We start from the raw sequence: 26,494 nt of genomic DNA, 5'->3' as shown, positions 1-26,494 counted from the left end.
AGACGCCAGCCCGACTCAGGCTGGCGAGGGGGTAGAGAGATGCTAGGGGGGAGGGGGGAGTCGCATTATACATGAATATTTACAGTACATCATGGAAATGGGGACTTGGGCCCACTGACTATGCACCAACCATCATAAATCCACTTTTATTTGAATTGCAATCATTCTGTCTCCTGATTGATATTCACTCTCGTTCTTTGGTTACTATTTTTTTTAAATGCATAGCTTTAACATAGGAGCCATGCTGAAGCACAAACTGGAATGGGTGGCTCCGATGCTGCGTAACCCCACTGGGTCAGATCCTGACATTGTCTAGTGCCAGCTGTGGAGTTTGATGGTCTTCCTGTGGTCACTTGGGCTTCTCCCTGTTGCTCCAGTTTCCTCCTACATCCCAATATTGTTCGGCTGCTTCACGCTGAAATGCCATGCATTTGCCCACTCACCCAACCTGTCCAAGTCACCCTGCACACTCTTAACAGTCTCAGACAATTGAAAACCATTGCTCAGGAGTTAGCTGATCCAGTACTGCGAACGTGTGTGCTTTGCGACACAGTTAAACGTGAGAAATGACAGATGAACAAAAGTCAGAAAACAACTCATGATTCACATTTTCTGCATTTTCATTCTTTGTTTGCCCTGTAAAGCAAGGAGGACCTAAGATATACAAAGTAGACCCCCATCACTTCCATGTGCACTGGAGGGTCCACGCCATCTGCCAGCTGCTCCTGCAGGGGTCAGATTTCAGGGCCCCTGTACAGACTGCTTCTGGAAGCCTTTAATGGGGATTTCATCCGGTGCTGTTTTCAGAACCTGACTTTAAAGAGAGGGCATTTAATATTTTTTCTTGCCTTTCTAATTTAGGCCAACTCATCCATCCACCTGAGACCAACAATCTTTTCTCCTACCGCCCCCCCACAACAAGCTTGCAACAAATTCCAAACCTGTCTATCTATCCCAGAGATAAACTTCAACAAGTCTCCAGTCCCCCTATAATTCATCTGATTTACCCCACGATTCGCCTCTGATCCACCAAGCACTTGAATGCATACCCTTCGACCTTCCTCTGATTGTCTACAACCACCCTGACCAACCCCTTCCCTATTTTAAGACCTCCCCTGTGCCCCCTTACATCTGGTTGCAGTGCTAGATCTCATACTTCCAACTTGGTTACCTCTGGTTTAGTGTTGTGTAAAAAAAAAATTACTTCTGCTTCATTGACAACAATTCTTTTGGAACTTGTGCCACTCTTAAATGGCAAAGTTGCAGGATAATATATGGCAAAGTTGTTTCCCATGGTTGGGGAGTTAAGGACAAGAGGGCACAACTTTAGGATTGAAGGGCGCCCATTTAAAACAGAAATGCGGTTGAATTACTTTAGCCATAGTGGTGAACCTCTGAGATTACTGCCACAGGCGGCTGTGAAGGCCAGGTTGTCGGGTGTATTTAAGGCAGAGATTGAGAAGTATCTGAATAGTCAGGGTATCAAAGGTTATGGAGAGAAGGTAGGAGAATGAGGCTGCGCGGGATAATAATGAAATGGTGGAGCGGACTTGATGAGCCTAATAGACTTCTCTTCCTCCCACAACTTATGGTGTAATAACTAGGGGTACTTGTACATCAGTCTCTGAAGGCAAGCATGCAGGTACAGCAGGCGGTTAAAAAGGCAAATGGTATGTTGGCCTTCATATCAAGAGGGTTTGAGTCTAGGAACAAGGATACCTTACTGCAGCTGTACAGGGCCTTGGTGAGACCCCACCTGGAGTATTGTGTGCAGTTTTGGTCACCTTATCTAAGAAAGGATGTTCTTGCAATGGAGGGAGTGCAGAGGCGATTCACCAGGCTGATCCCTGGAATGGCAGGAATGACTTATGAGGAAAGATTGCGCAAATTGGGATTGTACTCGCTGGAGTTTAGAAGATTGAGAGGGGATCTCATAGAGACCTATAAAATTCTGGCAGGACTGGACAGAATGGATGCAGATGGGATGTTTCCAAGGATGGGAAAATCCAGAACCCGGGGCCGTTTGAGGATAATAGGCAAACCATTTAGGACCGAGATGAGGAGGAATTTCTTGACCCAGAGGGTGGTGAATCTGTGGAATTCATTGCCACAGAGGGCAGTAGAGGCAGGTTCATTAAATCTATTTAAGAGGGAATTAGATCTATTTCTTCAGTATAAGGGTATTAAAGGTTACGGAGAGAAGGCGGGGACGGGGTACTGAACTTTAAGATCAGCCATGATCTCGTTGAATGGCGGAGCAGGCTCGAAGGGCCGAATGACCTACTCCTGCTCCTATCTTCTATGTTTCTATGAAATCAATTTTGAAATCCACACACTGCCTATTTTAGGGCAACACAATTCGGGTCACGGTTAGTGCAGTGCTACTACAATATCATTGACCCAGGTTCAAATCCAGCACTGTCCGTAAAGAGTTTGTACGTTCTCCCCGTGTCCACGTGGGTTTTCTTCATATTCCAAAGACATACATGGATGTATTTGAGCGGTGAGGGCTCGTGAGCCAGAAGGGCCTGTTACCATACTGCTTCTTTAAATTAAAATTGAACCTTCTTAGGCCCCACAGACTTTATTTGCCTATAATTCCCATGCAGTGTAACACTTCAAAAGTACTTCTCTGGAACACCAAGAGGAAATAATATACTTTAAGGCTTTGCTTTTTTTCAAAGTAGGGCATCTGCCTTTAAACCAATCATTTATGAGTCTTAAATATTTGCATTGAAATATTTCTACGTCTTTTCCTCTGCAGATTAATCCTAACTTGGATTTAGATTTGATGATATTTTTTGTCAGATAGGTTTTGCAGCGGAATTGTTTATTCATTAATGATGAGAACATAAGAAATAGGAGCAGGAACAGGATCGAGAGATTTAAAATTATAAGGGGGATAGACAGAGTAAAGGTAGACAGGCTTTTTGACTGAAGGTACATGAGATACTAGGCAAAGGAGATGGGTTAAGGGTGAAAGGTAAAAAGTTTAGGGGGAACACGAGGAGGAATTTCTTCTCACAGAGAGTGGTGGGAGTGTGGAATGAGCTGCCAGCTGAGATGGTGAATGTGGGCTCAATTTTAACATTTAAGAAGAATTTGGACGGGTATATCAATGGGAGCCGTATGGAGGGTTACGGACTGGTCAGTGGGACTAGGCAAAAAAAATGGTTTGGCACAGACTAGAAGGGCCGAAGGGGCCTGTTTCTGTGCTGTGGGGTTCTGTTGTTCTGTGGTTCTAGGAGTAGATCATTTGGCCCGTCAAGATGTAGAAGTGAGCATTGTTAGTACAATTAGTAACTCTTTTAGCAGGCCTTACTCTTTGAGTTCAATCCAAAACTCCACCTGACTGATTTATTTAAATTTTTTTGGTCTCACAGCTGGAGGCTCAGTCGTGCTGTGTGTTCTTTCCAAATGAGAGCCTGCCATCGCCCAGTACAATTGTGGCTGGTGACATACCTGGGACGGTGAGGAATTGGTACCATACTGAAGAAAGCATGCCTGGGACTTTGGTCGTCTGTTTGCCGCAGATAAAAGTGATCAGCGCAGGCCACAAGTGCATGGAACCTCTGCAGGAGATTCCTTTTGTAATTTCGAAGCCTGTTCTTGAAGAAGGTAAGCCCCATTATCTATCAAACGGCCGCTCCCATTTGCTGGCAGAATTTTGAAGGGAGGATGTAGGCGATGGAAATCACGTGTCATTCCAAAATACCTTTTCTTGTTCTTTTTACTGGTGAAGAGCAGTGGTTCTCAACCTTCCCTTCCCACTCGCATGCCACCTGAAGCAATCCCTTACTAATCATCGAGCACCGATGGCCTAGGGATTGTTTCAAGTGGGATGTGAGTGGGAAGAAAAAGGTTGAGAACCTCTGACGTAGAATTTCTTTCGGTGAAGCCAATTGGTCAAGAAAGTGCAAAACAAAATGTGTTGGCTTAAAAAAAGCAAAATCCTGCTTGAAATTTGAAATATAACTAGAAAATGATTGAAATTCTCAGCTGTTCAGGCAGTATCTGTGGTGAGAGAAGCAAACTCAATCTTTCTGCCAATTACTTTTCATCTTGGAGTCATAGAGCTTTACAGCATGAAAATAAGTCCTTCAGCCCAACTTGTCAATGCTGACCAAGTTGTCTGACCAACCTAGTCCATGTGCCTGTGTTTACCCCATGTTCCCTCCAAACCTTTCCCATCCATCCACCTGTTTAAACGTTTTTGGAATGTTGGAGTTGTACCCGCCTCTATGTCTTCATCAGCAGTTTGTTCCTTGTATCCACCACTGCCTGTGTGAAGAAGATCCTCCTCAAATCCCTTTTACCTTAAATCTAAATCTAAGCCCTCCAGTTTTAAACTCCCCAACCTTGGGAAAAAGGCAATGTTGATTTACCTTATTTAGGCCCCACTTCACTCCACCACCCCCCCCACCCCCAAGTATCCTACTTTCCAAAGAGAACAATTCCAGTCTATTCAGCTTCTTGTTAGATTTCAAGCACACCATCCCCAACATTATGCCATGAATCATTTCTGCACCTTTTCGAGCTTAATGATATCTTTCCTATATATAGCTGGGTGACCAGAACTGTGCACAATCGGAACCAGGAAACGTAAGAAAACAAAGATCTAGAGTAAAAGGAAGGATGGAGAGAGGAAAGGGAAAGTTCATGAACGGATAACATGAATGTTGTTTTTTTCAATTACATTTCTATTTAGACATACAGCATGGTAACAGGCCCTTCTGTCCCATGAGCCCATACCGCCTTAATGCACTAATCAACTTACAATCCCTCCCACCCACAATATGGAAGGAAACTGGAGCATCCGGGGAAAACACACACAAACACCAGGAGAACATGTAAACTCTTTACAGACTGCGCCAGATTTGAACCCGGGTCGCTGGCTCTATAATAAGGCTGCAGAACCCGTCTCAGTAACCCTGTTATTGGCTGCGAGAATTCTGGAAAGGAAGTATGTGAGGGAATAGAATTGGTAGGGCTCCTCTGAGACACTGCAGAAACTTTCATATCATAAAGAAATAAGTTTGTTAATTGCAGGGGTTCTTGAGGAGGTAGCTTGGAGATAAGTTGTGATCGTAGGAGATTTTAACTTTCCACATATTGACTGGTACTCCCAGACTGTAAAATGGCTGTTCAGGAAAATTTTCCAAATTTGGAAGGACAAACCGAGAAAGGACATACATGGAAAATAGTCGGGCATTGAGGAGCGCAGTAGAACAGAGGGACCGGGGAATACAGATACATAATTCCCTGAAAGTGGCGTCACAGGTGGATAGAGTTGTAAAGAAAGCTATTGGCCTTCATAAAGCAAAGTATTGAGTACAGAAGTTGGAATGTTATGTTAAAGTTGTATAAGACATTGGTGAGGCCAAATTTGGAGTGTTGTATGCCGTTTTGGTCAACAAACCACAGGAAAGATTTCAATAAGATGGAAAGAGTGCAGAAAAGATTTACTAGGATGTTGCCAGACTTCGGGAACTGAGTTACAGGGGAAGGTTAAACAGGTTAGGACTTTATTCCCTGGAGCGTAGAAGAATGAGGGGAGATTTGATAAAGGTATGTACATTTATGAAGGGGATAGACAGAGTAAATGTAGATAGGCCTTTTCCACTGAGCGGAGGTGAGGTACAAACCAGAGGACATGAGTTAAAGGTGAAAGGAGAACCATGAGGGGAAACTTCTTCACACAGAGATTGGTGGGAGTGTGGACAAGTTTCCAGCCGAAGTGGTGAATGCGGGCCCTATTTTAACGATTAAGAAGAATTTGGACAGGTACATGGATGGAAGAGATATGGAGGGATATGGGCTGGGTGCAGGTCAGGAGGAGTCGGAAAACAATTGTTCAGCACAGACTAGCGGGGCCGAAGTGACCTTTTAGGAAAGATGAATGAGACAAAAAAGAAAGTGCGGAAATGTATGACACAAAACATTGCAGTTTCTGGAAGTGTGAAATAAAAGAAAATGGTAGAAATGAGCAGCGGGTTGTGGCTGTTTTTCTGGAGAAAGCAAAGCTGAAATAACATTGCAAGTTGATGACTGGAACAGGCAAGTTTCAACACAAACTGGTTGGTTTACTGAAATTGCTGCATTTCGTGTTCAGGTCTGCGGACTGGAATATGCTGCCGGAAGTTGAACTGCACTTCCTCAGGGCTGATGTTCGACCTTGTTGAAACAATATAAGAGAAAGAGAGAGAGGTCTGAATTGTTTGGAGAATTAAAGTAGACAGGCAACTATTAGGGTCAGTTTTGTTAACTGAACTGAATTATTCTGTAAAGTCATTGTGCAGTCTATCAAAACACAAAAATGCCTGAGGAACTCAACTAGTCTCGCAGCGTCCATAGGAGGTAAAGCTATATTACCCACATTTCGGGCCTGAGCCCTTCCTCAAGGTATGAGTGAAAAAACAGGCGTATGAATTAAAGCTGGGGAAAGGAAGGGGAATAACAGTAGGAGGAGGAGTACAGACCAGTAGACAAAAGGTGATAATTGGATATGATAAGAGGAAAGGTGAGAATTGATTTTGAGTCTGGGCGATTGGCATAGCTGTTAGCACAACGCCCTTATATTGCCAGCGATCAGGACCGATGATTGAATCCTACGCTGACTATAAGGAGCTTGCACGTTCTCCCCATGTCTGCGTGGGTTTTCCCCAGGGGCTCCAGTTTCCTCCCACCATTCAAAATGTACTAAGGGCGTAGGTCAATTGGTTGTAATTTGACGGCACGGACTCGTGGGCTGAAATGGCCTGTTACCATCTTGTATTTAAAATTTAAAGGAGATAGAGAGAAAAGTCTTTGTTTGGTTTCAGTGAAACCACTTTTTAAGTATATCAGGAATCGGCAAGAGATGGTGTATCATCAAAGACCCCCACACCCAGGCAATTACCTCTTCTCCCTGCTACCATCAGGAAGGAAGTACAGGAGCCTGAAGACTAGCACCCAATAGAAAAAAAATAGCTTCTTCCCCTCTGCCATCAGATTTCTGAATGGACAATGAACCACAGACTCTACCTCACTTTTTCTCTTCTTTTTGAACTAATTTATTTTTTAAAATAGTAACTTGCACAACTTTGTATTTGTCATGCTGCCGCAAAACAACAAATTTTGTGGCATGTCATAACAATAAATTCTGATCCGAAACCCCTAATGGAGTTCAGTGAATTGAGCAGTCTTGTTTCCTAACAGATGTTGTCACCAGCTTACTTGACAGATACTGCCTCACCATCTTTCCATTCCAAGTATATGGAGTTTTGCATGAGATACTTTAAGGGATCTTGCCAAGGTGGAACATAGAACATGGGAGTATCTAGAAACAGAGCTCCCATTTTAAAATTAAGGGTTCTTCCTTTTGAAACAAAGATGAGGATATTTTAAATATTTTCTGTCAGAGCATTATAGAATGTAGAACATTACAAACCCTTCAGCCCATGGTTTTGTGCTGATCGATGTAAACATACTCATCAATTATCTAATTTTTCTGGACTTCATATCCATAACCCCCTATTTTTCTTACATCTAAGCGCCTGTCTAAGAGTTTTTTGAATGTCCATATTGTACCAGCCTCCACCACTATCCCTGGAAATGCATTCCCGGCACCCACCACTCTCTGTGTAAAATACCAACATCTGACACTTGTACAGAGCACCTGGCATCAGGACCAGGCGGCTGAACTCTTCAGAGCAGCACTATGTCCCCACTCTCCACTCTCTCCGGTCCATACCAGCCAGTACAGCAGTTCCAACAGCGCTACCATTAAAAAATATATATATATATATAATAATTAATTAAGATGTGCTATTTGCCCTGAGGAAGAGAATATCATGTCAGAGATCCGAAGAAAAATATATGGAATTACGATGGAGTCTTTTGCAAAAATAAATTAAGAAAAATAATACAGAATACAATGGCATGAAAGAATGTCAAGGCCTTAGAAACAGACTAAAGGAAGTTGATCATAACTTTGTTAATGCTTTAATTATAATCTTCCAAAATTCTCTCGATTCATGAACCATTAAATTAGACATGAAAATTTCACCTGTCACCATTTCGAAAAAAATATTAGCAAGGGTAACACAGGAACTGAGTCAGTTGATTGAGAGGGAGAGCCCAAAAGAATAGATAGCAGGAGAGAATAAAAGACAGGATGGATGGTTTTACATGAGAATAAGTATTGCAATACCCAACAAGCCTGGGAGAACATTTTGAAGGGATAACCAAATTAATAGGCTCAGCAAAAATGTGTGTATATTACTTGTGGTGAGTTCCAAAAAGGCATTTTGTAGAGTTTGTCTGCAAAGTGTGTCTGAGCTAAATTGAAAATGAATTATTGATCTGGTTGTAAAATTGACTCAGCGTCAGGAGACAGGGAATAAGAAAAAATTGCAAATTTGAAAGTAGGCAGAATATAACATTGGCTTTCTGCAAGGACTGCAGGCACCACTGTTTCTATTCACAGGGTACATCAGTGATTTTAGAATATAGAAAACTCTCTCTCTAAGTGTACCAGCACTAAATGGAAGATGGGATTGTTATGCTGCAGTTCAGTTTTAAAATAACAACCTTGCACTCAATGTCACCAAAACTAAGGAGCTGATTGTTGACTTCAAGAAAGGAAAGCCAGAGGTGTACAATCCAGAGATCAGAGGTGGAGAAGGTGAGGAAATTTAAGTTCCTGGGAGTCACTATCTCGGAGGATCTTTCATGGACCCAACACACCAATGGCATTGTGAAGAAAGCATTTCAGCACCTCTACTTCCTCAGGAATTTGCGGAGGTTTGGTATGACATCAGAAACCCTGGCAAATTTCTACAGAGGTGTGGTAGAAAGTGTGATACCCAGCTGCATCACGGTTTGGTATGGAAACACCAATATCCTGACCGTAAAGCCCTCCAAAAGGTAGTGGACACAGCCCAGGACATCACAGGCAAAACCTTCCCCACTATTGAGCACATCTCCAAGGAGCGCTGCAGTATGACAGCAGCACCAATCATCAAAGACCCTCACCACCCACACACGCTCTATTCTCGCTGCTGCCATCAGGAAAGAGGTATTGGTACCACAAGACTCGGACCACCAGGTTCAGGAACAGCTGCTACCCCTCCACCATCAGACGACAAACTCAGAGACTAATTTAAGGATTGTTACAAGCCAAAGGACCCCAAAACCCAGCAGCAATAGACATTCACCAAGACAAGTAGTTAATTAAACAAAAATTGTTTTAAATTATCTTTAAACTTGAAAACAGAATCAAACTTTAACTGGTCACTATTAACTTAACTAACCTTAACCCCCTTCTAATTCTAAGCGCACGTGTATGTTATGTGTGTGTAAATTTAAGAAAAGTTCTTTGGTTCACAGTTCAATCTCACTTCTCATTCTTCCAAGTTCTTTGGTTGCAAGCAATTAATATACTGTGCACAGAATTTAACATGTATAAAGTTTAACACGTATAAAGTCTTTAGTGCTCAAAAGGTAAATGTTTACCGCTCAGGAAGGTTCTTTGGAGGTTTGCTGAGAGAGATTTGTTGAGTCAGGATTTCCACAACTGAGGACCCACCATTAGTCACCTCAATGTTTCGTTGATGAAACTTGCCCCATCAGGGTTCTCCAGATGATAACCTTTTTTTTCAGGCTACCACAGAGTTCCTTTCTGTTACACTTATTCTAAGAGAAACATCAGACAGATATCACATCCAGCCATCCGCCGCTCTGGAACTTTCTTCAGTTTCAACCAGCTTCCTGGCTTGCCCTGTTCAGCTTTCAGTGTCTCACACACACTAGCTGAGAGAGCTTGTTTCACCTTTCTCTCTCCAACTCAGACTGATAGAAAGACTATGTGGCTCTCCCTCTTGCCACAAAGCCCCACCTTCTTCAGCAAACCACGAGTTGACCTTCTTGGTCAAGCTGTTGCCTTTAGGTAAACAAAACCCAGGAGTGACATTCCTGTGAGCACTCAAGATACTTGCAAACAGCCAGGGTGTCTTCATTCCAAAACAATGGTCTATTCATTTTATGATGTCATTTCAATTAGCACCTACTTGTGAAATGTGCATAGCATTATCCATAGTTTCTGTAACCAATTATCTCCAAAATATATATTCCATTACAGGATTCTTGTGCACTTCATTGATTTTCTTTTTGTTCTCTCGGTATTGAAGAGTCACTTTGTTTACATTTGTTTGTTTGCATGTTTTACACTTTGAACAGTTTATTTTTTGCACTACTAATTAGTGGTAGTTCTGCCACGCCCGCAGGAAAAAGGAATCTCAGGGTTGTATGTGATGTATGTATGTTCTTTCTTCTTTGGCTTGGCTTCGCGGACAAAGATTTATGGAGGGGGTAAAAAGTCCACGTCAGCTGCAGGCTCGTTTGTGGCTGACAAGTCCGATGCGGGACAGGCAGACACGATTGCAGCGGTTGCAAGGGAAAATTGGTTGGTTGGGGTTAGGTGTTGGGTTTTTCCTCCTTTGCCTTTTGTCAGTGAGGTGGGCTCTGCGGTCTTCTTCAAAGGAGGTTGCTGCCCGCCAAACTGTGAGGCGCCAAGATGCACGGTTTGAGGCGTTATCAGCCCACTGGCGGTGGTCAATGTGGCAGGCACCAAGAGATTTCTTTAGGCAGTCCTTGTACCTTTTCTTTGGTGCACCTCTGTCACGGTGGCCAGTGGAGAGCTCGCCATATAACACGATCTTGGGAAGGCGATGGTCCTCCATTCTGGAGACGTGACCCATCCAGCGCAGCTGGATCTTCAGCAGCGTGGACTCGATGCTGTCGACCTCTGCCATCTCGAGTACTTCGACGTTAGGGGTGTAAGCGCTCCAATGGATGTTGAGGATGGAGCGGAGACAACGCTGGTGGAAGCGTTCTAGGAGCCGTAGGTGGTGCCGGTAGAGGACCCATGATTCGGAGCCGAACAGGAGTGTGGGTATGACAACGGCTCTGTATACGCTTATCTTTGTGAGGTTTTTCAGTTGGTTGTTTTTCCAGACTCTTTTGTGTAGTCTTCCAAAGGCGCTATTTGCCTTGGCGAGTCTGTTGTCTATCTCATTGTCGATCCTTGCATCTGATGAAATGGTGCAGCCGAGATAGGTAAACTGGTTGACCGTTTTGAGTTTTGTGTGCCCGATGGAGATGTGGGGGGGCTGGTAGTCATGGTGGGGAGCTGGCTGATGGAGGACCTCAGTTTTCTTCAGGCTGACTTCCAGGCCAAACATTTTGGCAGTTTCCGCAAAGCAGGACGTCAAGCGCTGAAGAGCTGGCTCTGAATGGGCAACTAAAGCGGCATCGTCTGCAAAGAGTAGTTCACGGACAAGTTGCTCTTGTGTCTTGGTGTGAGCTTGCAGGCACCTCAGATTGAAGAGACTGCCATCCGTGCGGTACCGGATGTAAACAGCGTCTTCATTGTTGGGGTCTTTCATGGCTTGGTTCAGCATCATGCTGAAGAAGATTGAAAAGAGGGTTGGTGCGAGAACACAGCCTTGCTTCTCACCATTGTTAATGGAGAAGGGTTCAGAGAGCTCATTGCTGTATCTGACCCGACCTTGTTGGTTTTCGTGCAGTTGGATAATCATGTTGAGGAACTTTGGGGGGCATCCGATGCGCTCTAGTATTTGCCAAAGCCCTTTCCTGCTCACGGTGTCGAAGGCTTTGGTGAGGTCAACAAAGGTGATGTAGAGTCCTTTGTTTTGTTCTCTGCACTTTTCTTGGAGCTGTCTGAGGGCAAAGACCATGTCAGTAGTTCCTCTGTTTGCGCGAAAGCCGCACTGTGATTCTGGGAGAATATTCTCGGCGACACCAGGTATTATTCTATTTAGTAGAATCCTAGCGAAGATTTTGCCTGCAATGGAGAGCAACGTGATTCCCATGTAGTTTGAGCAGTCTGATTTCTCGCCTTTGTTTTTGTACAGGGTGATGATGGTGGCATCACGAAGATCCTGAGGCAGTTTTTCTTGGTCCCAACAAAGCTTGAAAAACTCATGCAGTTTGGCATGCAGAGTTTTGCCGCCAGCCTTCCAGACCTCTGGGGGGATTCCATCCATACCTGCTGCTTTGCCACTTTTCAGTTGTTCGATTGCCTTATATGTCTCATCCAGAGTGAGAACCTCATCCAGCTCTAGCCTTAGGGGCTGTTGAGGGAGCTGGAGCAGGGCGGAATCTTGGACTGAGCGGTTGGCACTGAAAAGAGATTGGAAGTGTTCTGACCATCGGTTGAGGATGGAGATCTTGTCGCTGAGGAGGACTTTGCCGTCTGAGCTGCGCAGCGGGCTTTGGACTTGGGGTGAGGGGCTGTACACAGCCTTTAGAGCCTCGTAGAAACCCCTGAAGTTGGTGTTGGAGAGGGTTCAGAGAAAATTTACAGGAATTAGAGGTTTAGGAAATGAGGAACAATTGTTGGCTCTTGGACTGTACTCATTGGAGTACTGAAGGATGAGGGGAGACCTCATAGAAGCATTTCAAATGCTGAAAGGCATGGACAAAGTAGATGTGGCAAGGATGTTACCCATGGTAGAGGATTCTAGGGCAGAATTTCAGGGTTACAGGTTGTCAATTTAAAACAAATACGGAAAGATTTCTTTAGTCAGAGGATCGTGAGTCTGTGGAACTTGTTGCCTTAGGCAGCTGTGGAAGGGAGTTCATTAGGTGTTTTTAAGGCAGAGATTGACAGATATTTGAGAAAAAGCTGGCGAGTGGGTCTGAGTGGGAGGATATATCCGCTCCTGATTAGAATGACGGAGCAGACTCAATGGGCCGACTTCCATCTTTTATTTTGTGAAATCTTAAAAATGTCATGGGCATAAAGTAATAAAAAATTTATAATAAAGAATAATTAATAGAACAGTAAAAAGGAATGAATCTGTGGTCTTTGTGGCTTGAAGGGAGTGTTGTAATATTTCAGCTATATAAAGCTAGACCCAGATAAAATAATTTGCTTTAGTCACTGCAGTTCAGAAATGATAAGTTGCCCATAGCTGGAGAATGAGTTGACTGAATTAATTAAGATTATAAAGAAATACAAGATGAGTTGAGAAAAAAAGACTGAGTCACAAAGGGACATAGTTTAAAAATGAGAAATGGCACATTTGGTGCAACAAGTAAAGTTTGCACTTTCAAAAGGGGAATTAAGATATTTCTGCAAAGAAAGGAGGGAAAATATGAATCAAAAACAGAAAATGTTAGAAATTCTCATGAGGTCAGGCATTTTCTATAAAGAGAGAAGCAGAGCTAATGAGTACAAGTTCACCTGACCTCAGACCTACTTTCTCTTTTTATTTTGGATTTGTAGCATCTTCAGTATTTTGCTTTCATTGCTATGAAATTAGCTTCTCTAAGCTGTAATCAATTCTCGATTAATTGCTAATCTTAATTTTAATTTAATATTTAAAATATTTAGACGGGTAACAGGCCATTTTGGCCCATGAGGGCACCCAATTATCCTTCAAACCCATTACGCTTTGAATGGTAGGAGGAAACCGAAGTGTCCAGGGAAAATCCACGCAGACACAGAGAGAACATACAAACTCCTTACAGCGTGGGATTGGTACGCCAGTCCTGATCACTGGCACTGGAAATGCATTGCGCTAACCACTACACCAACTGTGCCGACAAAAAAGGATTTTTGTCCTTTTTAACTATGGAAAATGTAATGCAGATTGGAGGTGTGCACATGTAGTGAGATTATTATTAAGCATTTGTAGTCATGGAACAAATTGAAAGTGCTCATGGACTTTGATCCAAGTGACTAATTATCATTCCTTCTCGCTCATTCCTCCCTTCTATCCTGTGTTCCAGTACACTTGATCCAGTCCGGTGCCCGATGCCCCTTTATCCTTGCTGTCCCATTCATATGACTGTGTCACAAAACACTTTCTACTTGAGGAGTGAGGAAAATAATAACTAATGGTGTGCACTGCAAGGAACAGAGCTTTATTAAGACCTAAGACCATCGATATGTTAGAATTTGATCAGGGGTTATTGTGACTACAAGTATGTAAGCAATGATGCGATCGTCAGAAGTGAACTTGTAGTTAATGACTAAGCTATCTGATTAATATTGGGACAGAACAGATGTTGCCTCAGCTCTTGTTTGAAGAACTCACTCGAGCTATATTATTGCATCTATTTATTATTCCAATAATACGAAGAATATTTTGCTTCAAGCTCTTGAAGAACCATTCTCAAAATTTTTTTATGGCTACAGCCCCCTTAATATTCTGCTTAAAGTTTATGGGCCTCCTTCCCTGTGAATCAGTCAAGTTTAGTTGGGTTCTTCTGTATTTCTCTACTACAGACCACAAAATACATCAAAATATTTAGGATTTCAGTCCTTGCCCCTCCTTAAAGACTGCCATTGCCCACGTTGAGAATGACTGCTCCAGAACATGCTAACATGCTATCATTCCACTGTTTTCTTATCAGGTGGTCCACTGTACTTGAGGGTTTCTTTGTCAATTGAATGCCCACAACCCAAATGCCGATTTCACCATGCTCATTGATGACAACCCCCAGAGTGGAGGAATGTTTTTGCTGGAAAAAAAAACATTATTTACAGACTGTGATCAGAATAAGAAAAGCTACATTGAACAACTCACAATCTGTTACAATTGCCCAGCCAGGATCTGTATTTTTGGGCTACAGTGTGTCATGGCCTTTCACATCATTTCAGAGTCTGTTGAATTTCACAAACCATTGATTTGTGCTGAATGATACCACAAGAGCTTTTTAATTGTGAAATAGTTTCAATAGAATGGCATGAGTCAGAGACATAAAGGTTGACAAAAGATCTACGTTGCCTGTCCGATTTTGTGTCTTCATCAATTGTTGTGTTCCATTTCCTTTTTTTTTCTGTTTTCATTCCTTTCTTGGTCTTGTAAATTTCCCCTCTGCCTCATATTCTTTCTCAAGTCATCTTAAGTTTCTCTTCATGTTACTGTCTTCTTAATCATGCTTGATTAAAATTAAATATTTGCTTATTTTTTGCATGAATCTGGTCAGACTGGAGGATCTGGAAGTTGGCAGCTTAGATCAACCTCCAGTTTCCATTAAACACAACCCACCCTTCCCCCGTCACCTTGCCGCCAGCTCTGGCTCTCTCCCTCTTCCCTTTTCCCTCTGTGTCGTTTCACAGAGCCAAAATCATTTTTCACCTCTCTTCTTATTGTATCCAATTAACACATTAACACCTTTTGTTAGCCTGGGCCCCTCCCCCTGCCAGTCTTGTCTTTATCTGACATCTTTCTGTTCTTTGCTTACTCCTTGAAGAAGGGCTCAGGCCTGAAACGTTGGTAATACAGTATATCTTTGTGTTCTTTGGATGGTGCGTGACAAACTGAGTTCCACCAGAGCTTCTGTTTGTTTTCACTACAATCACAATGTTTGCAGACTTTGGTGTTTCAGACCTTATAAAGCTTAGGGAAGGTTATTTGCTGAGATCTCACTGGAATATCTGAAGGTATGGCTAGTTCCTTGTTATGGGCTTTCCCATTTGATGGTCCAGCTAAGACTGCCAAAATAACAGAGGATCCCATGCTGCCTCCTCCTCCCAGCAGGGTGAATGTTCAAGTGCGAAAGTGCAGGCTTAAAGTCTGTTCCTGAATGAACCTCACAATCTGTCTTGCTATGTGTTTTAACTGATCCTTTTCAAGTTTGGAGTTTATTGTCACTTTAGACTTGATACAATGAGAGGGGTTCTTTTGCGAGCAATTAAGCAAGTTATCTCTAACATTCATACAACTACCCAACTCTAGCAAAAGCAGATACAGAACATAGAGTTGCAATGAATCGAGCTGGAAGCCTGATTGTTGCAGCATCATAATCCATAAGCGCTGACGAAGCCTCAGGTGGTGAGAGCAGATGCCCTAAATTTGACATAAAATTTTGACAGCTTGTTGCTCTCAGACACTGTCGAAAACTGTTTAAAATTTTTGAAAATAACAAAGTTGTCAACGAAAGTTGAATTTCTGCTTTCCCCTTTTTTGGGGGATCTTGCCGACGACACCAATTCTGTCAATGAAATGAACTGATCAGAGACCTTGAATATTGTTCACAGACTTTATTTCTGATGATGCATCATAGAGAGTCAATGGCAGTCTCCACTGCTTACTGGCTCTAATGTTTACTTCTAAAGCACGTATAGAGAGACAAACAAGCTGTTTCAGAAATAGGATTACATCACGGGATAAACTGGTTAGAACTATATTAAAACCTTTATTATATTTTTTGTGTATTAAAATTTTAATTTTGTCCAATATGAAGCAGAATGTGTCAATAACCACTGTTAGGATCCTTGACCTCGGTTAAAGCTTAGCTTCTAAATAAGATCTCGCTGAGTAGGTGCTGTATTAAAACCCGCTGTTTACCAACTGTTAGTGTCAGCACAAACTTTCTTTCACAGATTCGGTGCCAATTATGTTCGTGACAATGTCAATCCTTCATTAAATTTCTTTCACACAAGTAAATGTCAAGTTTTAAAAAAAATCTTTAAAAAAAAAAACATGTTCAAGAGCCGGAAAATAACTAAAGCAGAAAGGTAAAGCATTTTACCTTTCAATCAAGGCCAACTTCCCTGTTACAAAAGACGGCCGTGTGTGACATACACCAAATTTGAGGGACCAGGGAAGAAGTGCATCCAGCCTTGAGGTCTGGTTCAGTATAGAATGTCTATGCCATTCTAGACCTGTCCTGCTTCCATTTCTTATGATTGATCTGAACCAACTTGAGGCTGCCTCATTTAATGTATTTAAGACCAAGGTAGGTAGATTTTGGAAGAATAAGGTTTGTGAGGAACCGCCAAGTAATTGAAGCTGTGTCCACAGTCAGATCACCCATGAACATGTTGAACGGAGGAGCAGGCTAGACAGGCTCTATGGCCTACTTATGCTCCTATTTCTTGTGTTCTGATGACCAGTGTCAGCAGAGCTTGATCTGGGCCCAACTGAACCAAAAGTTCTTTGTCAGATTATGCACCAGATCTGGTCCAAGCCTGAAGCGACTCGTTAGGCTTGACTTTGGTATCCAAACTCGTCTGGATCCTCACCTCAGTACATTTGTTCTCCACAACTGCATCTAGTGCAAAGCTCTCCATTGGAGAGCTACATCTGACCACAAGCTTGAATTTGTCCTCCACATTGCAATGTTCAGGCAAGGAAGCCAGATGCAAGTTATCCTGACAGTTCTCCTCCGAGTTGCTGGGAGACGGCAAGCATTATCTTAAAAATTACTTGCTTTTGGTTTGGAATTTCAACAAAAGATTGCATGTTCTGATCTGCACTGCAGTGATTTGATGCAAATTCAACTAAATTGACGTCATGCCATGAATTTTAATTGTCTGCCATAACATCTTAACATCACTGTAATTTTAATTTCTGATGTGTGTCCAAATATGATATATTCCAGTCACTAAGTGGCTTTTTTATTTAGGATGTGGGCATGAAAATGGAAGTCTTTTCTATTTCTTAATGCTCTGTGGACTATTTTGTTTGAAAATGTGAAGAGTTGCTATGCAGAGTTTAAAATGTAAAATCTATGACTTGTGCAATCAAATCAACTTTCTGTGACATGGAATAATGTTCCCACATTGTACAGGATTCATAATGTCAATAGGTTATAAAGCTGCAAATTACCTGTCATTTGCGGTTAATTGAGAGCTAAAGATTGGTTCTATTTGTCAAATGACCCCAGTGTAATCACTAACATTTCACGTACATTTGTGTCATATGCTCTATATTGCCAGCAATTTGAAGACATTTTTAATTAAGTTTTTTCTTTATTTTCCTTTTTTTTAAAAAAAGTTTTTATTAATTTTAATAAAGAACATACAAAATATTTTTCTTTGGTTTGGCTTCGCGGACGAAGATTTATGGAGGGGTAATGTCCACGTCAGCTGCAGGCTCATTTGTGGTTGACAAGACTGATGCGGGACAGGCAGACACGGTTGCAGTGGTTGCAAGGGAAAATTGGTGGGTTGGGGTTGGGTGTTGGGTTTTTCCTCCTTTGTCTTTTGTCAGTGAGGTGGGCTCTGCAGTCTTCTTCAAAGGAGGTTGCTGCCCGCCGAACTGTGAGGCGCCAAGATGCACGGTTTGAGGCGATATCAGCCCACTGGCAGTGGTCAATGTGGCAGGCACCAAGAGATTTCTTTAGGCAGTCCTTGTACCTCTTCTTTGGTGCACCTCTGTCACGGTGGCCAGTGGAGAGCTCGCCATATAACACGAACTTGGGAAGGCGATGGTCCTCCATTCTGGAGACGTGACCTACCCAGCGCAGTTGGATCTTCAGCAGCGTGGATTCGATGCTGTCGGCCTCTGCCATCTCGAGTACTTCGATGTTAGGGATGAAGTCGCTCCAATGAATGTTGAGGATGGAGCGGAGACAACGCTGGTGGAAGCGTTCTAGGAGCCGTAGGTGATGCCGGTAGAGGACCCATGATTCGGAGCCGAACAGGAGTGTGGGTATGACAACGGCTCTGTATACGCTCTGTGAGGTTTTTCAGTTGGTTGTTTTTCCAGACTCTTTTGTGTAGTCTTCCAAAGGCGCTATTTGCCTTGGCGAGTCTGTTGTCTATCTTGTTGTCGATCCTTGCATCCGATGAAATGGTGCAGCCGAGATAGGTAAACTGGTTGACCGTTTTGAGTTTTGTGTGCCCGATGGAGATGTGGGGGGGCTGGTAGTCATGGTGGGGAGCTGGCTGATGGAGGACCTCAGTTTTCTTCAGGCTGACTTCCAGGCCAAACATTTTGGCAGTTTCCGCAATGTTCTCCCAGAATCACAAAATATACAGTTGAATAAAATGCTATGGATAAGTTACACAAACTTAATAAAACATTCAGTATATCAAAAAGAGACATAAATTGTAAATCATATCCATAATGCATAATCTAAATGGTATATATTTTTAAAAACTAATAACAAAAAAGAAAAACAAAAAAAAACGAGTAAAACTAAAAACCAGCCTTGCCAGATGCTACATATGTGATTAATATTAAAAGAATGTGGAAAAGCCAATTTAATTACATTGCAGTGAAGTTATAAATGACCCCCACAATGTCTGAAATTTTATATCTGAATTATTCAAACAGGACATGATGTTACGCAACCTCTGTTCATGTGTAAGCGGGGCAGCATCCTTTTTAAATAAAATCACACGCCTCATCAAAAGAGAGGCAAGGGAGAAAACACGACTTTGAACCAAAGACATTGTATCGAAGAAGGCCACGAAAGGATTTGGCATTAAATTTTTTGACCAAGTATGGAAAACCTCTCTCCAGTATTTTTCTAGACTGAGGCAAGTCCAGAACTTATGAATTAATGACGCTTCTCCACTCATACACCTGTCACAGCAGGGGCTCATTATCAGAATAAAAATGAGACAATTTAGCCTTAGGCACTCTATGTACTACTTTGAATTGTTAACAATGGTGAGCACATAACGAAGAGCTATTAACCAACTTAAGAATAGAGTCCCAATCCACATCCGATATATTCAAATTCAAATCCTTTTCCTAAGCATTTTTAATTTTAACTAAACATAACAATTTCTGATAAATAATAGATATTAAACCTTTACAAGAAGGCATTAAACTAAAAAAAATTCATCTACAAAATTTGATTCAGGCTTGGAACATCAGATAATGATCAAGATAATGTTGGACTTGCAAATATCTAAAAAAATTGAGAATTGATCAAGATAAATTTAACAGAAAGCTGCTCAATGAACAGATCCTTACAACTTTGAATACCCTCTCTGTACCATCTCTGAAAAATAGCATCAAGTAAAGAAGGTTGAAAAAAGTTGAAAAGAGATGATAGGGCTTGAAAGAGAAAAATTATGAAATGCAAAATGTTTTTTAATCTGTGCTCAAATTCTCAAAGAATATTTAACAATTTGATTATGTTTAAAATTTGACTTTGTTTAAAATGGAAGTGAAAGGCCAAGAATTGGTAAATGAGAAACATTTTGGGGGGAATTCAGTTCCATTGATACCCATAATGGGCAGTCAGAATGATGATGAAAAAAAAGGACCAAACCGTAAGACTTTGTATATTGACTGCCCAATATTAAAATCTGAAGTTAGGTAGAGCCATTCCACCATCTTTCTTAGATCTCTGTAGAAGAAGGCAAGGATGCTTACCTTTCCATGTGTAAGATGATATGGCGAAGTCAAGCAAGTAAAAAAAAATTATGGACAAAAATGGGAACAGATTGAAAATATTTTAAAAAGATAGGCAAATATTCATTTTAATAGAATTTATATGGCCAACTAGAGCTGTAGACAAAAGTGACCATTGGGTCATGGAATGATTCACTTGTGTAAGCATGGCAAGATAATGCTCCTTTAAAAAAAGATGTTCATGATTCTTTGCAAGATAGGAAAATTGAATTTTAACAATCTTAAAAGGAGTACCATTGCTGCAGGAAAATTTAATGGAAGAAGTTCACTTTTATGCACATTCAATTTATATTCTGAAGATTGAATGAATTGTGAAATAATGTTATGGTATGGCGGAGGGAGGCAACTGAATCTGAAATGAAAAGTAAAAGATCATCTGCATAAAGAGAGACCTTATGTTCAATCCCTTTCCTCCATATTCCCAAGATGTTCTTACTCTTACAAAATGCAATATCCAATGGTTCAATAGCCAGATCAAATAATGAAGGACTTAATTGGGCATCCTTGACGAGTGCCATGTTGTAGATTGAAAAGGCTGAGATTGTTGTAAATTAATAAGATTTGTGGCAGATGGCTGTGAGTACAATAATTTAACCCATATAATAAAATCAGAACCCAAGTTAAAAGTTAAAATAAGATATGCCCATTCTATTCAATCAAAAGCTTTTTCTGTGTCCAATGAAATAAAACACTCAAGAGTTTTCCCAGAGGGAAATAAATAATATTTGTTAAGTGACATACATTAAAATAGGAATATCAGTTTCTAATAAACCCAATCTGATCTTTAGAAATAACCGATGGTAAAATGTTTTCCAACCAATTGGCTAAAATTTTAGCCAAAATTTAGCATCAACATTCAGTAAGAAGATTGGTGTATAGGAGAAACATTTGGTTGCATCTTTAGCTTTCTTTACAATTAAAGATATGCAAGACTCATTAAATGAATCTGGAAGTTCACCCTGTTGAAACGAATCTGCATTCAAAGTGAGGCGTGAGCAATTGAGAACATAATTTTAAAAAATCCACAGGAAACCCATTCAGTCCTGGGGCCTTTCCAGATTATAATGAGGAAATAGCAACCATTATTTCTTCTTGAGAGTTAGATTCATCTAGTCTTATTTGACTATCTGAAGAAATTTTGGGGATATTCAATCTGTCTAAAAAAAAATTCATTCAATCTTTATGAACCTTTGTAATGTAATGCTTAGCACAAAATCCTCTCGTTTGGTTACCAAAAAGCTTACCAGATTTATCCTCAAGGATGTAAAATTGAATTTTGAATTTTAAAGGTTGGCATTCAGTTATATATGTTGAGAGACGATCAAATTTTATTTTGAGTTCAATCCGCTTTCTGTAATCATCTGTGTTTGTAGTTAGAGCACATTGTTGATCTAACTGTTTAATTTGTTTAGTTAACTCAGATCTTTCTTTATTAATCTTCCTTCTTTAACAGTATACAAAGTGATTTTCCCCTAAGAAAAGCCTTCAAAGTTTCAAAGTATTCCAAATAACTAAATTAGAGGTCTCCAAAGAGAGATTAGTATCAAAAAAGAAAACTATCTGTTCTTCCATAAATTTAACAAAGTCCTTATCTGATAATAATACTGAATTAAAAAGCGCAAGTGTCTTTTATCTTGAGGATAATTAGGAAAACTCAATGACATTGTAACAGGGACATGTTCAGATATTACATTATTGTGGTATTCACAAGAATGAGTTAATGAAATTACATGATTATCAATAAAAAGTAATCAATACATGAGTAAATATGATGAACTTGGGAAGAAAAGAATACTCTATTAGTAGGATAATAAATGTCAAACATCTGAAATGCCATAATCCAATAGAAAATAATAAATAAATTTGCCTCATTAATACAATGTAGCCGGGTTAGAAGATGAATGATCGAGGATACGGGCCAACCAGCAGTTAAAAACCTCACCTAAAATAAGTGAATATAAACTTAAATCCAGCAAAGAAGTGAAAATTTAAAAAAAAAACCCTGGATCATCTACAATGGGAGCATAAACATTTGTGAAAACCACCATTTTATTGAGTAATTTTCCTGAAACAATAAATAACAGTTAGAATCTGAAACAACATTGTGTATGCTAAAATGAATATTCTGATTAATAAGGATTGATACCCCTCTAGATTTAGCTTGAAAGGAAGAATGATGGTGTTGCCCTTTCCACCACGACATCAAGTGCAAAACATCACTACCACGTATATGTGTCTCCAGTAAAAATATAATCACAGTTTAAGTTATTTTAAATGTGAAGCCATTTTCCTTTATTTTACTGGATGATTTAGGCCTTTCACATTCCAACTCAGGAACTTAATAGGATTATCCAGGATTGCTCAGTTATAAACAGTATATATTAACAGTAAAACTAATTTCAGAAATTCCAATACACATGTGCAGAGCCGTGTTTGTGCAGCATGAATAACAACATCCAGCCCCCGGATGGCCAAAGAGCACAACTTCATAAGCTGGAACCAAAAGAAACATAACAACAAAGCATCAATGCAATGCAAAACACCCATGATCACACCTCTCTCCTTCTCCAGTCCCACCCTCCACCCCCAAGGCTAATTAATTCTGGAAATCCACCATCTTCCAGTAGAGATTAGATATTCCTGCTATAAAGCAAAATAATAAACCACAAAAAGCCATGTTTAACCTAAATACAGTACACATTAAAAAAATTAAAGACTTCTCGTGAAGCTTTTTCAAAATGTGTTACAGGATATAATTTTTTTTATCCTGTTTTGATAGAATAATTTTATCCATAGATCCAATCAAAGTGTGTCAAATTCTTTTCCTTCAACCTCTCCAAATTAAATAATTTTGCAATAATAATGCTTTCCCTGTAAAAAGCCTTTAAAACAAAGAAATGAACCTTTACTATATTAAAATGAAATCAATGGTTCAAAGCAACCATTCAACAGGAAAAAAAAGAGTAATTCAGATGTAGGAGCAGGAAGGTACTCCCAACCTCTTCCACCGAACCAAACCATTTCTTGCTCCCGTTGGGAAGAGAGATGTGAAGACATGCTGGGAACATAACATAACATAACAATTACAGCACGGAAACAGGCCATTAGGCCCTTCTAGTCCGCACCGAACCAAACACCCCTTTCTAGTCCCACCTCCCTGCACAATGCCCATAACCCTCCATCTTCTTCTCATCCATATACCTGTCCAACCTTTTCTTAAATAATACAATTGACTCCGCCGCCACTATTTCAGTGAAGATTTATACCCACGCTTGTATAACTTTGACATAACTTCCCTGTAGATGGCCCACTGCTTCATAACTTTGGGAGAACCTTGCACGATTCTAAATTTTTTCCCTTGGTTTTTCAGGGTACCTTTACGATAGGCGTCATGCATCAGCAGTTCCTTCATTTGATAACAATGTGGGTGTGTAACAACTGATTGTATTTTTTGCCCCATTTAGGCAGGCAATAATGAACTATGTGCTCTGTTATGTTCTGGTGGTGTTGGAAACATCTCGTCCTCAAACACCGTTACCAACAAATCAGAGAAATATTTAGTAAGCATACCAGTTTCAGTATCTTCAACCAAGCCTACAAAGTGCAGATTCTGCCGCCTACTTCGACTTTCCAAGTTGATAATTCTCATTGTTAGTCTCTGTTATTTTCTTCCAGGTGGCAGACCAGGTCATTAAAATTCTTTAAAATAGGTTCTGCTAAGTTCAGACACTCACCTTGTGGAAGGATAGACTTGTGCAAGTTGATTTTCCAGTACCAAATCCCTATTTTCTGAATGTTTAAATCCTGCATCAATAAGTTATTTGATTTGTTCATTGGATTTGGTGGAGTTTTTTGTTTCTTTCCATTTTTTCCACTTTTACCGATCTTTCTAGCTTTCGTATCCATTAAAAAAAAAATAAACAGGGGAAAAAACATACTGAAGGTATGGAGCATATCACACCCTAACCGCAAGTCTGAAGACATTTTTCCTTTTAATAAATGTGATTTTATTCAAAGTACCTTGGATTCTGTATTTTAGTATTATAAATTGAAATTAGTGCTTAGTGCAACACTGTTACAGCACCAAGGACAAGGGTTGAATCTGTGCTGTCTGTAAGGAGTTTGCATATCTATCGATGTCTCTGGGTGTTTCTTCTGGGTGCTCTGGTTTCCTTCCACCGCTCAAAATGTATTGGGAGTGTAGGTCACTTGGGTGTAATTGGATGGTACAGGGTCATGACCTGTGACTGTGTTTATGTCTAAAATAAATTGTGACAAATGTTTAAAATGAACTTAATTGACTTGGTAATTTTGATTGTCTTTCTTTTTCAATTTTTCCATTAACAATTCCATTAATATTTCATAATATACACAGCAGAAGGGGAATAGAAATAAAATAAAACAATTAAAATGGTATGTCCAATCTACAGAGTATAAGTATCATAAATAAATTCTGAAGAGTGAAAATGTGATCTAATAGAAATCATTCTCCTAACAAAGAAAACAGAGATAGAGAAATAATTATAAAATTGTGGCAATGCACATATTTGAAGGCCAGGAGAACTGGCTCCGTGTGTTATGTGAGCACCATCGGAGCAGCTGCATCAAAGATGGCGTCGTGTGGCTTTGTTTTCCGATAGAAGCTCGGGGTCCATGATGACGTAGTTTTCGGTGTGCAGGGGCAGGAGCTTCGAATGCCTTAAAGGCGGCAGCGCACTAGTCAAAATAAAGCTCACGAGTTCCGATGGGCCGACTGACTGCTAGCCTTGTTCTTTCATTCAGTTAGCACGCTCGCTACATTGGTGACCCCGATGTTTTTTTTGGGCTACTCAGCACGGACACTGCAGCAGTAAGTGCCGTTGCGCTGAAACTGCCCACCTTCTGGACAAGCGGAGGCACAATTCCAGATTAAATAAATCACTTCTGACTCTACCAAGTATTACCATGTGGTCAGCTCCTTAGACCTGAAGATCGCAGCCAGGATAGACAGCCTCATCCAGGCCCCACAGGAAGAAGCTAAATACAATGCGCTGAAAGCGTTACTCATCACCACCTTTGGGCTCTCTAGACACGAGAGGGCAGCCAGGCTCATGTAACTAAATGACCGAGGGAACAGATAGAAAATGGTGTTACTACCATTAAAGGTGGGGAGCAGATACCTGCAAATGCTGACAGCCCTGTTAATTTTTGGGAAACACCACGCTCAGCCACCACTGAAGGCTTTGGTGGCTGGCCAACCAGATAGCATCCTTCATGTTTGTGAAAAGATAGCGGGCCGCAGGTTTCCTTTTGACACGGGGAGAAATCAGAATCATTCCGCCAACAGCATTCGAAACCCGTTCAATGCAGCATGGCCCCACCCTCTGAGCTCCCAACCACAGCTCTATAAGGACCTTCAGAAAGTGACAGGTAGCAATTCAGTTAGGAAGCGAGACATTCAACTGGCTTTTCACACTCGCCTCAGTGGAAAAATCACTCCTGGGGGTAAGGATGAGTTTTTCACCATCAATCGCTTGAAGCCAGCACACCTGGACTTAAGCCAGCCAGTCCCACTACAGACGGGCAAATGCCGAGGTAGGGCTCCTAAACAAAAGACGGTACAAACTTTGAATAAGGCAGGCACTAGCACTGATTCTGGGGGTGGAGGGTGGGTTGTGTGGCGATGGCACATATTTGATGGCCAGGTGAACCGTCTCCATGTGTTAGGCGCTCGCCATTGGCGCAGCCGCATCAAAGATGGTGTCGCACGGCCTTCTTTTCCGGTAGAAGCTCAGGGCCCACATGCACGCAGGTAGCGTGCTTACGTCACAATGCCGTGGTTTCCAGCGCGCAGGGCCGAGAGCTTCGAATGCCTTAAAAGCGGCAGTGCACTAGTCAAAATAAAGCTCACCATTTCTGACGAGCCCACCGACTGCTGGCCTCGTTCTTTCACTCAGTTAGCACACTCGCTACGATATATATATGTATATAAAAAAACAATTAATCTATTTTTTTTTTAAAACAACTGAGCGGTCTATCCCGAGGATCTGTCGAATAGTTTAAAATAGAGCTCCGGTCCATACCTCCAGATAACAAAAACGGCAAGAATTCTATAACCTCTGGAAAGGAACTTAAATCATAGAATAATGCCAGTTGTATCCCATGAAAGTCATCAATAAATGGTTTCCATGCTTCTTCAAATTTAGTCATTGTATCTAAAATATGACTTCTGATTTTTTTTCTAGATTTAAGAAAGACATAACATGAGAAAGCCATTGGTAATGTCATAGTTTATCATTTACAGTGTCGGCAAAAAAAATCTTTGAAAGTAACATCTGAAATTT

The 26,494-nt window shown here is 41.0% G+C and overlaps 1 protein-coding gene across 10 annotated transcripts in view; it reads left to right on the top strand.

The window, feature by feature from the left end:
- LOC138755825 (intermembrane lipid transfer protein VPS13B-like) overlaps positions 1-26,494 on the top strand; it is a 1,263,706-nt gene that overhangs the window by 737,049 nt on the left and 500,163 nt on the right. For all 10 annotated transcript variants that reach the window (XR_011352575.1, XM_069922506.1, XM_069922508.1 and 7 more), the window contains one exon: positions 3,384-3,618. Coding sequence is in view for 9 of the 10 variants with exons in the window: in XM_069922506.1 (XP_069778607.1) it covers positions 3,384-3,618 (235 nt within the window). In the remaining variant the exon portion in view is untranslated. The remainder of the gene's footprint in view (positions 1-3,383; positions 3,619-26,494) is intronic.

Source organism: Narcine bancroftii, chromosome 2 (genome assembly GCF_036971445.1).
Source record: "Narcine bancroftii isolate sNarBan1 chromosome 2, sNarBan1.hap1, whole genome shotgun sequence".
Lineage (NCBI taxonomy): Eukaryota > Metazoa > Chordata > Chondrichthyes > Torpediniformes > Narcinidae > Narcine > Narcine bancroftii.
The sequence above is the reverse complement of the archived record's forward strand: the minus strand, read 5'-3'. Positions and strand labels throughout refer to the sequence as shown.